Below are 10,422 nucleotides of genomic sequence, written 5' to 3' on the forward strand. Positions count from 1 at the left end.
AGCTTAGACCTTTACAGAATCCTTTAGTACTTGTTCTTCGAAACCAGCAATCTTCTTCTCCGACGAACTTCTTCACCTGCTGTGCAGTTTTGTGTGGGTCTTGATTATTTTCATTTTTTCGAGTTGATGTGTTTTCGTTCTCACTGAGTCAATTATAAAAACGAAGGGAAGAAGTGTTATTTTATGAAGAGACAATCTTCAAATTTTAGTAAGCGTATGCTCATTTTTCAGGTGTGTACGTTGTTCACCTTTAGAAAATGTATTGCACTTTACGAAATAACAGCGTGACATTTTTATCATCTTCAAAATTTCATTTCAATGCATTGTTCAATAAGAACAACTCATACAGTGGCGAAGCGTGAATGGTCGATTATCGATATTTCCTCATTTGGATTTACGGTAAAGAATCTATTATTAAGGTGTTTGTTGCGCACACCCTTTTCATAAATCCTTTTCCAAAGGTTTAAATGACAGATCAATCTGTATGTCACAAAGAACGCCGCGCCATTGAACTCGAATCTGTTCATAAAACTTCAAAATTGGACATATTTCTATCAAACGGAACTATGTGCATTATGACGTGAGTTCTGTTACGCATATATTCTTATGGGTCTCAGGGCTCATGTCTTAATGCACATAGTTCCGTTTGGCAGAAATACGTCCAATTGTCTCCCCTCCCTCCGCCGGGGTTAGGGGAGTATCCAGGGTAGTTAATTACCGACGATTTTCCGAAATCCGATACGGCACAGTGATTTTGTCATGTAACTCCGTGAATTATGAAAGGGGTTCAAATAAGCTAAAAATATTAACAAAAACAAATGTCTAGTCACCGCCGGTAGCCTACATTTTGTGTGGACTACTAGATATTTTTTGTTGGAATCCCAAGAGTGGAGATGTTGCATGTGTGAGGGATTTGCGATTTGACCATTGATTCTCATGTAAAAGTTCGCGAGAAACACGATGGTGCCACTGGGTTTCTCTGAAATCAACATCCAAGCTCAAAAAAAGCTCTCAGGTTGAGGCCAAAATGGAGGGGATATCCCACCCTACCCTGAGAGTCCACCTCTACATCAAGACAAACTCTCCATGCAAAGATGGGGAGCAAATACATTGACAGGTCTGCCACTTTATTTGGGGACTCAAAAACTGAAAACACGGCATCACTGCTAATGTATTTACTCCCTATCTTTGCATGGATAGTTTGTCTTGATGTAGATGTGGACTCTCAGAATAGCGTGGGACATCCCCTCCACTTTGGCCTCAACTTGAGAGCTTTTTTTGAGCTTGGGAGTTGATTTCAGAGAAAACCAGTGGCACCATCGTGTTTCTCGCGAACTTTTACATAAGAATCAACAGTCAAATCGCAAATTCCTCACACATGCAACATCTCCATTGTCCACGAGGAAATGTTGAATGCCCGAAAGCAGAAGCTTCCATCCGTGGCCAAGAGGCCAGTGGAGGGTTTCTTGTCTCCGATCTACCCGCAAGGGGAGGGAGAAGTAAAAAGTAGAGTCCCTTTATACCCAGAGTTACGACAACTCACTTTTGGTTGGGCTGAAAGTGGCCTTAAAAAAAATCCAATCCTGATTGGTTCTCGCTCATGGAGTCTCAAACGAGCGCACCAAGATGGCGGTGACTCGAATGCGGACAAAAATAATGAAAATATTACCTAATTGTGGTTTATCTAGAGTAAATTGTTATTTCCATCGGTCCAAAATGAAAATAGATTGAGAAATTATTCACAAACCAATCTCATTTTCTTTTTAATTGATAAATTTTGTTGATGATGTTGTTTTTGGATGACAGACATCGCAGGATTCCTTATCCTTATCCCTCAATATCGTTCGTTTGGGTGCACTCGTTTGTGCCTCAATGGCCAGCCAAGGCCGGCTGCCAGTCAGCTGATAATCGAGTTGTCTTAACTCTGGGTATAAATGGACTCTAGTAAAAAGAAGGGGTGGATGTGGGTGCTTACCTTTTCGAGGTATCCGTTGAGGGCCTGTCCGGTGGTCCACAGGACGGGGATGTTGAGGGACTGGGCGGCGAGGGTGACGCCGAAGCCGGAGTGCTCGGCGCCGAAGAGGAGGACCCCGAGGACGCTCTTGTTGCGCCAGACCTCGAGGAGGCTCTCCACCCAGGAGAGCTTGAGCGTCCGCGGGAGAGGCGAGAAGATCGGGAGGAGGCGCAGCTCGGAGGGGCTCCGCGACGCGTACGAGCTCAGGATCGGCCGCAGCATCTCCTCCATCGAGCCCCCACCCCCACCCGCCCACGGCTCCTCCTCCGTGTACACGATCCCCAAGTAGAGCTCTTCCCTGGAACAAACAATTCAATTGAATCAGTGAAAAACACACCATTCGAAAACACACCAACTCGGAAAAAAAATTGGTCAGGAAACATCTAAAACTGCGCAGCGGACGAAGAAGTTAGTTAAAGAAAAACCTTTTTGGTGCGTTGAATCCTTACCGAACAGAGTGGCGTAGCGTGCTTTACGATGAGTGTATCGAACATCGATTGATCTGCCGTTTAAACCTTGGGAAAAGGATCTACAGACAGGGTGTTCGCAACGAACACTTTTGTAGTCGATTCTTTACCATGGCTTCAAATGGGGGGAAAATCGATAATTGATCGTTCACGCCTCGGCACTGCTATCGAATGATCGATAAGTGAATCAGTGAGTTCGAAACACACCAACTCGGAAAAAAAATTGTTCAGGAAACACCTAAAACTGCGCAGCGGGCTAAGAAGTTAGTTTCAGAAATACTGAAAAAAAAATCTCGGTGTATTTACTAAGAAAAGGGTAAAATTACCAAGAATTCAGGGTGCTATTTGATCCCAGTTTTTTCTTGATAAAATTACCATTTATAGAATTGGTAATTTTACCGAGAAATCTCGGTAAAATTATTAAACTTTCTCGGTAATTATACTGGACCTTCGTAAAAACGCCAATATTTTTTATCGACTGTGGTCTTGTTGACGGCGCAGAGATACAACAATTCGTGCTTGATGGGTGTCCGTGTTGCGTCTGCAGAATTGAAGGCGCGAGGCGTGAACTCCCATTAATCCGCTCTGCACTGCCGATGTGGTGGTGCTGGGATTCGGGAAAAGTTAGAGAACGAGGCCGGATTACGTCTCGTCCAGCTTCGGCTGTGTTGCTAACGTACCCGTAGTCGGGGAACGAGTGTTTTCATTTTGAGTATGCATAAAACGCCACTGAAATCCGCGAGTGAAAATGAAACAGTGAGTTCGAAAACATACCAACTCGGAAAAAAAAAAAAATTGTTCAGGAAACACCTAAGACTGCGCAGCGGGCGAAGAAGTTAGTTTAAGAAAAACCTTTTTGGTGCCAAAGGACAAGTACTCAGAGACTTTGGAAAGCACCAAGTTGAAATCGATGCACAATGTTTGATGACAGAGAATTAAGCGTTTAAAAATTTCCGAGTTGGTGTGTTTTCGTTCTCACCGACTTTCAGATACTGATTTTTCATAGTCTGCCCTGATAAATTTATATTTTTCGACCTGAATAACGCTTGAATATCTATCTATATAACTTATCAATTAAGTCACAATTTCATGCACGATGTTCTGCTCGGCGTTCATGATCTCACGCACTCTTTCGTTCCTTACGCGATCTCTCCTCGAGATTCCGGCTGATCTTAATGTTTACACAAATTAAAAAGACATTTTAGATAAGAGCATCTCTCTGGCCAAGGTTATTGCCACAGCAAATTTTCCTCATGGTTTTGTGTATTTTTAAACGGAGCATTAGAACTAATGTTCCTTGATATTAACCGGCATGAAAGTATTAGGTCGAGGCACAGGGCCTTTATTAAGACACAGATCAATCATTCGTCAGAGCCTCGTAAATAAGTATTGACGCACGGCATAAAGTATCTGAGAGATCCTCGGTAGATAAGCCGGAAAATGGTACAGAGTGAGGCAAATCGACGGTTTCAACACTGCCGTGCTAAGGAAGAACGCCGCATGATTATCCGAGAGTTGCCAAATTTCCCTTGATAAAACATTTATTTACGACGATATTCATGCATATCTTTCCTTGAAATTATCAGGTATTTTAGATTAGATTGCGTGCAAAATTGTCTGAAAATTTCTGGGGAAAAATATTTGCAATTTTCCTAATTAAGTCGGTTTTTATCGAAGAGAACTTGGCAACGTCTAATGGCTCATACGGCGTTTTTCCTTAGCACGGTAGAACAGCTCACCCTTCACGTGCCGGCCAATGAGGAGCGAATAGAAGCATAAACCATTCGCATTCAAACTCGTAAAATGTGAGAGCTTTTATGACCAATCTATACCCACTAAGTTCCTCCGAGGAAGCTGTAGATGAAAATTGCTGATGCAAAGGGCGGGAAGAATATAGACATTTATTCACCATGAACCGCGGGGGCTTCTTGACCTGGAAATATTATTCCACCCAGTCCCAATTATCCATCGACTTCCTACCATCTCGATGCTCACTGTCGCAGATGAACTTTTTCCGATTTTTTTTTTTTCAACCGCTTTGAAACATTGAAATCTCTGTAAATGAAAACTATAGGGGTTGATATGTGCGAGTTATTGACGCGCCTTATCAACACGTTGTGTTGGAGTTCACTGCTTGTTTTACACTATTTCCCATATCAGAAAAAAAATATGAATAACACTGTGAAATTAGCTCTTTAAGCACATTCAGACGAAGCAATAAAACAATTGCATGAAAATTCTCCACTGGTTTGAAAAAACTGTTGATTGGTCTTCTTTTACCCTTTAGATGAACAAGCCGAGTTAAATTTACTCGAGCCTTGCTAAAAACACGTAACCCGTGGGTTATATGGGGCCGGTGCATATGAACTTAGATATTAGTGTACTAATACATACTCAAAAAAAAAAAAAGGATCAATCATCAAGTTAAGAAAAAAGAAAAGAACATCGAGTGTCAGCACAGCCAAAGATAGGAGAGCCGTATTCGAGCCTCGTTTTAAAACTGTTTTCCCGAATCAGAGCGACACCTTTCATTGGTAGCGAAGAGCGGAGCATTGCCAGTTCACGCCACACGCCATGGCGCCTTCAAATTCTGTGGACGCAACACGGACATCCATCAAGCGCGAATAGTTGTATCTCTGCGCCGTCGTCAACGCGCGTCTATTCTTGTGCTCTGGTTCCATGTTGCCGTGCAAGGGAAAAACGCCGTATGAACATTCGAGAGTTGCCAAATGTCCTTCAATGAAATGTATATTTTTGAGGAAAGATATGAATATTTCTCTTTGAAAATTTTCAGGCACTTTAGGTAAAATTGCGAAAAAAATTATCTGAAAAATTGGGAGGAGCCTACGAACATGCCACGTTTTTTTTAACTTTTCTCCCGAATCAGAGTGACACCTCATGCCAGCATGGAGTGAAGCATTGCGAGTCAATTCGATCCAACTTGAGACTTGTTGCACGAAGAAAAATCTTTTGGCATTTCCTTTTACTTAAGCCATTGATATTTTCCTTTGAAAATATCAGAAATTCAACCGCGCTTGTACTGTGTAACCCTGTAAATATGACTCTAATGAACTTATAAGAACACAAATTAAATTCCTAGTGTTGAAGATTGTTTAAAAATGCTTATGAAGTTATTCCAAGCAAAACGGGGGACGCATACCTTTACACAGGCGGATTCGAACACCTCAAATGGGAGGGGTGGATATTTTCTGAACCGCGGAGATGTCAGAATGAAATTTCGGAATATTAAAGCATCTAATAGTTGCTGTCAATTTTGTCGTGAATAATTACCGAATATAAGCTTCTTTCCTTCTCCATACCTCAGTTTCCTATTTCCTCTTCTTTTTTGTCTTCTTTCTCTCTTTTGTGGGTTAACACTGACGTATTACGCATCCTTTTAGAATGGTCGAATCGTGAATTGAGTAAAATTCACAGCTCTCACGTTGCTAAATGAATATAAAACTCAAAATTTTCAACAAACTGGCATTCTTGTTTTGTTTTGATCCTCAGTTTACACTTGACAAATCTTAGGTGCCTTGATACAATGTTTACCTTGCGTGCATATACATACATATTGTTGACTTTTTTATGGCTCAAAAGCGGTGTGAGTGAAATCTGGGGCAAAGTGCTGAGAAGTGCAGTTAAAATGTGTCGTCGAGCTTCGCAGCTTGTGCGAATCTGCGGCAATATTGAAACGCTTACTTTTTTAAAGCTGTTAAGCTTTCATGATGTCTCTTGAAAACTTTTCTCAACGTTGGAGGTGAGATGTAAGTTCTGAAAGAGTACCGAGCTATTAAGTTTGAACAATTTGTGTGCTTTCATGTCAATAAAGCTTCTACAATTTGAGAGACGGTTTCAATTTACAAGGTTTTGTTCACAGAATAAAGTAAGAGTTTTTACTGCATTCCTAATCGGTTTATTGTAGAAAGTTCCAGGAATTTAGATTGATCCGTCTTTCAAGGGTGTGGTAACAAACTAATTTTCTTTGTTATTGGTGTTTCAAATTCTCCCGACACGCATTTTTCGGTACGCAGAAAAACACGGAAAAATTAAAATGCTGATTTAACAATTTTTTGGTTAAAAAAAGTGTCCAATATGTATTGATGTAGACTTTACAATAACCATCCACGTGGTTAAATTAGCTCCCCTTGAGTGTTACATGTGCATTTGAAACATATTAGACATGTTTTTTAACAATTTAATTAAATCAGCAATCCTTTTTTTTTCGCGTGGTTAGGTACTTTTTGAGCGACCCGTATTGATTCTTTAACGTATGAACTCGTTTTTCCTGTGGAGGTATCTGGAGGGTCTCCGACAAAAAAATCTATGAATCGATGGCTACAGTCAAATAACGTGAGCCACAAATTGCAAAGTTTTAAATTTGTGTTCATATTTTAACTTTTCAAAATAAAACTAACCGACACTTCTTATTTAAATTTCCTATGAATTTTTCTTTTTCATCTACAAATATTCACAAGAAATTTCAAAGACCTCTTCTCGTGGGTTTTTTTTTGTAGAAAAATTAAACCAAATTTGATAGGTATTTGTAAAGGTCCCAAAGGGATTGCGGATTTTCCAACTTTATACATAGACAAAAGGGCTACGCTCACTGACCGCTTTGCGGTACAACCCCCCGAAGTGGTTCGTGTCTCAAGCGGAATGGTTACGCGTTCCTATTATCATTTCATATTACAGAGTTTGATATTCGGGATGACGTCATAGATCGCTGGAAGATCGTTCATCATACAGCAACCGCTTGTTTTAAGATTCTACACTTAGAAAATATTTCTGTTTAAATACCAAACCCGGATTCTCTAGAAGTCAATCACGCGAATCTCTTCAGAGCGACTGCGGGCATCTCTTCAAAGCAGTAGAAATACTACATTCAAATCAATAGAGATTTCATGTTGTTCCAAGGAAAAATTCCCACCGTGGCCCTTATGACAGGAGCTCCTGTTGATCCAACAGGAAATGTTCCTCAGCCTACTTCTAAGGTGACTCGATTAAAATGAAGTAGGTAGAAAGGTTTCATGGCACTTCTTGGCAATCAGCGTTACAATCAACAGTTTCATCGTGATTAAGAGCCAACTTTCTGACTACCGGACCGAAAACTCCAACTTCCTCCATGGCCTCCGATAGCTTTTACCGCGAAGTTGGCCGAGTTCTTTTATTAATTGGAAAGGTAGTAAACGAACCAATCACCTGCGGTATTATTACTCCGAGCGAGGGGTTAAAGCCGTGCGTTACGCTCCAATCACTTCTCATAGACCCACTTTAAGAATTGGCAAATGCTCATTCCGCTCGCTGAGGCCGGATTAATTTATTTTTTTGCGCGTTGTGCCAAAATTTTCGGCACTCTGACTTCGGATCCCGTTCCTTTTAATGCGCATTTAAACGCATCAGATTTAGAGAGATGAGGCTCTTGAGATTCTATCGAAAAACTGAGGAAAAGAGAGAAAGAAACTTCTGACGTAGAGACCGTTAAGTTGGAAATTTGTTCACATTGTTACCTAACTACTTTAGCTGAAAGTAAAATCTATAATAATCCAGATACGTGGCATGTGCCACTATCCGTGACACGTTTGTTCTCTTTCAGCCGAGGAACTTCAAAATATTAGCGTTTTTCAATGGTAAATGAATGTATTACGAAACGAGCTTTGACTCAGTTATAATTACTTTCACTGGAGGTGTGTCTCATACTGAAGGATCGTCCAGACCCTATTTGAACAAATCTCTAAGGGGCCCCAAAGAGGGGCACTTTTTGGCAGGTGAATTCTTCACTTTCCCCACATTCTTTCGCTAAACTAAAAGACTCTTTAAAAAAACCCAATGTACACTGTTAAAAATTAAGTAGCGCAATTCGGTGGTGGATTTTGTATTGCGCCCAAAGACCTCGGTTGATATGAATCCATTCTTACGGCCCTCGACTAACGAGCACACCCCTTCTTCCTCAGCTGTCTCTGGTTTCGTTCAGCAGAAATACATCCCGCGGGCTGATTGTTGAAATTGATTGACAAAGCTATCGACAGAGAAGACAGGGAGTGTGAAACGATCCAATTGGTTGAAGTGGGTGGCTCCTATATACTAAGGGAGAAAATGATGGACTAACTATGGGGTCCCTTGTGGGTTGCCGTTAGTTAGGGCCGTTTGTAAGATCTCTTGTCAACCTCTGGTCACCAAACCAGTGGTCAGACTCTGACCAGCAATCAATCTGCTACTCAGCCTAACTACTGGTTTGCGAGAAAGAACAAAGGCTGACCGGGACTTGACCTGAAGAAAACCGGGAGTCATACACACCCTACCTCTGGTCAAGTTCTGGTCAGCTCCAAACTACCACTTTGACAAGCACCTGACCAGAGGTCTTTCAATCGGCCCTTAGTCTATCACCTGCCTTCTTTGTCCATTGCAACCACCCGCTCCCACCATTAGGATCCTTCCATATCCCTTTTGTCTTCTTTGTCTATTGCTTTGTCTATGAACGTCAACAATGAGCGCGGAGTTTGCGTGGTGTTATTTGGATTTGGCGTTGCTTACCTGCTACTTTTCAGTTTCCTCGCGTTGACGGCATCCGCCTCGGCTTCCGGCAGTGAGAGGGAGGGGAAAAAGTTGAACAAAAACAAAACTAGGACCGAGTATTTGATACAGGGGCATAGGTAGAAAAAATATAACATATCTAAAAAAACCCGAGACTCGAAGGTGCGAAACGAATGAGATGCCCCGAGAGGGCGGACGGCGGTTCAACGTGGCAACGTCGCGGCGTGGCGTGGTCACGTGGTGATCCTCGGCGACCTCTATCCGAATTCTATGTTGTGTCGCTCCATAGCCTCTCCTCTTCCGACATGCGAACTTGCAGCTCTGCCCGACGACAAAACCCGCACGACAAAATCCCTCTGGCGGCGCCGGAGGCGTCAAGACGTCATCACCATCAGCTCCTCGTCAACTTTTATCACAGCTCCGGGGCGGCCCGCATTCCCCCGGACCCTCGGATTTCCGCCCAAGAGATCGCCGGCTGGAAGACGGAGAAACGCTCAAAACGCATGAGCGGCGAATGGGGAAGAGCGCGGATGAGCGAGTCCCGCCGACGGAGCCGCTTTAAACTTGGATTCCGTCCGCATCTCGGGGAAAAAACGGATTGATTTTCGAAATGGAAAACACGACGCAGCGGACGGAAAAACGAATTATGATGCGGGGGTGGAGTGGGCGGGGAGGGAGGGATGAAGGTTACGGCGCCGCCGAGGCGATGAGAATCAGGAGGGCCAGAGATAATCCGCACGAATCACAGGGATCACTGCACATCTGCAACAGAGAAAAAAACGCCCGGTTTCAGCGAGGATTGATAAATCGAGCAAACACTGAAAAACAGAGGTCAGCTCAAAAGTTGTCTGCAGCCTCGGGATCCGCAAGGACCCCGCCGCACACCCGAGGGAAACTCACGATTAGACGACTCAAAATTGGACAGCGTTAAATAGAAAGGAACCAAGCCACATCAGCTATTGCCAAATTTAATCGGGTAATTTCATTTTTTACATGAAAACGGTTGTGCGGATTTTTGTGCAAATTTCAGTGAATTTTTTTAAAACATACAAGGCAAGATACAAGGCAAATTCCTTAAATTTTTCAAAGGAATCTGCACAGACGTTCTCTCGTAAAAAATGAAATTTCCATGTTAAATTTGGCAAAAGCTGATGTGGCTTGGTTCCTTTCTGCTTGACGCGGTACAATTCCACTTCACTTTCCAATAAAGAACTACGATTTCTGGCTTAGTTAAAAAAAAAAACCTATGTATTATTACTTTCCCATAATATGTCGCAGGCAGTCAGCAATCGCCAACAATTTGCAAGCTGCGTACTTCTCAATTCGTCAAATCGCAACTACAGTAACATCGATATAGTAAAGGTTTCTTCAGCCAAGAAATTCAAGACACGGCCTCAGCTTCGAACG

At 42.4% G+C, this 10,422-nt stretch overlaps 1 protein-coding gene across 1 annotated transcript; it reads right to left on the bottom strand.

The window, feature by feature from the left end:
- Positions 1–1,918: 1,918 nt before the first annotated feature.
- LOC140224389 (uncharacterized) lies at positions 1,919–9,818 on the bottom strand. Its single transcript, XM_072299084.1, has 2 exons — positions 9,016–9,818; positions 1,919–2,312 (listed from the first exon to the last, which is right to left on the bottom strand). Exons 1-2 carry the CDS (start codon positions 9,150–9,152, stop codon positions 1,919–1,921), a joined length of 531 nt encoding a protein of 176 aa, XP_072155185.1. The 5' UTR covers positions 9,153–9,818.
- Positions 9,819–10,422: the final 604 nt, after the last annotated feature.

This window comes from Bemisia tabaci, chromosome 4 (assembly GCF_918797505.1).
Source record: "Bemisia tabaci chromosome 4, PGI_BMITA_v3".
In the NCBI taxonomy this organism is placed as follows: domain Eukaryota; kingdom Metazoa; phylum Arthropoda; class Insecta; order Hemiptera; family Aleyrodidae; genus Bemisia; species Bemisia tabaci.

Bases quoted from the DNA above. Each gene is read 5' to 3' on its own strand.
- LOC140224389 (XM_072299084.1), bottom strand. From the start codon at position 9,152: ATGTTATATTTTTTCTACCTATGCCCCTGTATCAAATACTCGGTCCTA. The intron at 2,313-9,015 runs GTAAGCAACGCC...TGTTTGTTCCAG, and splicing joins AGGAAACTGAAAAGTAGCAG to GGAAGAGCTCTACTTGGGGA.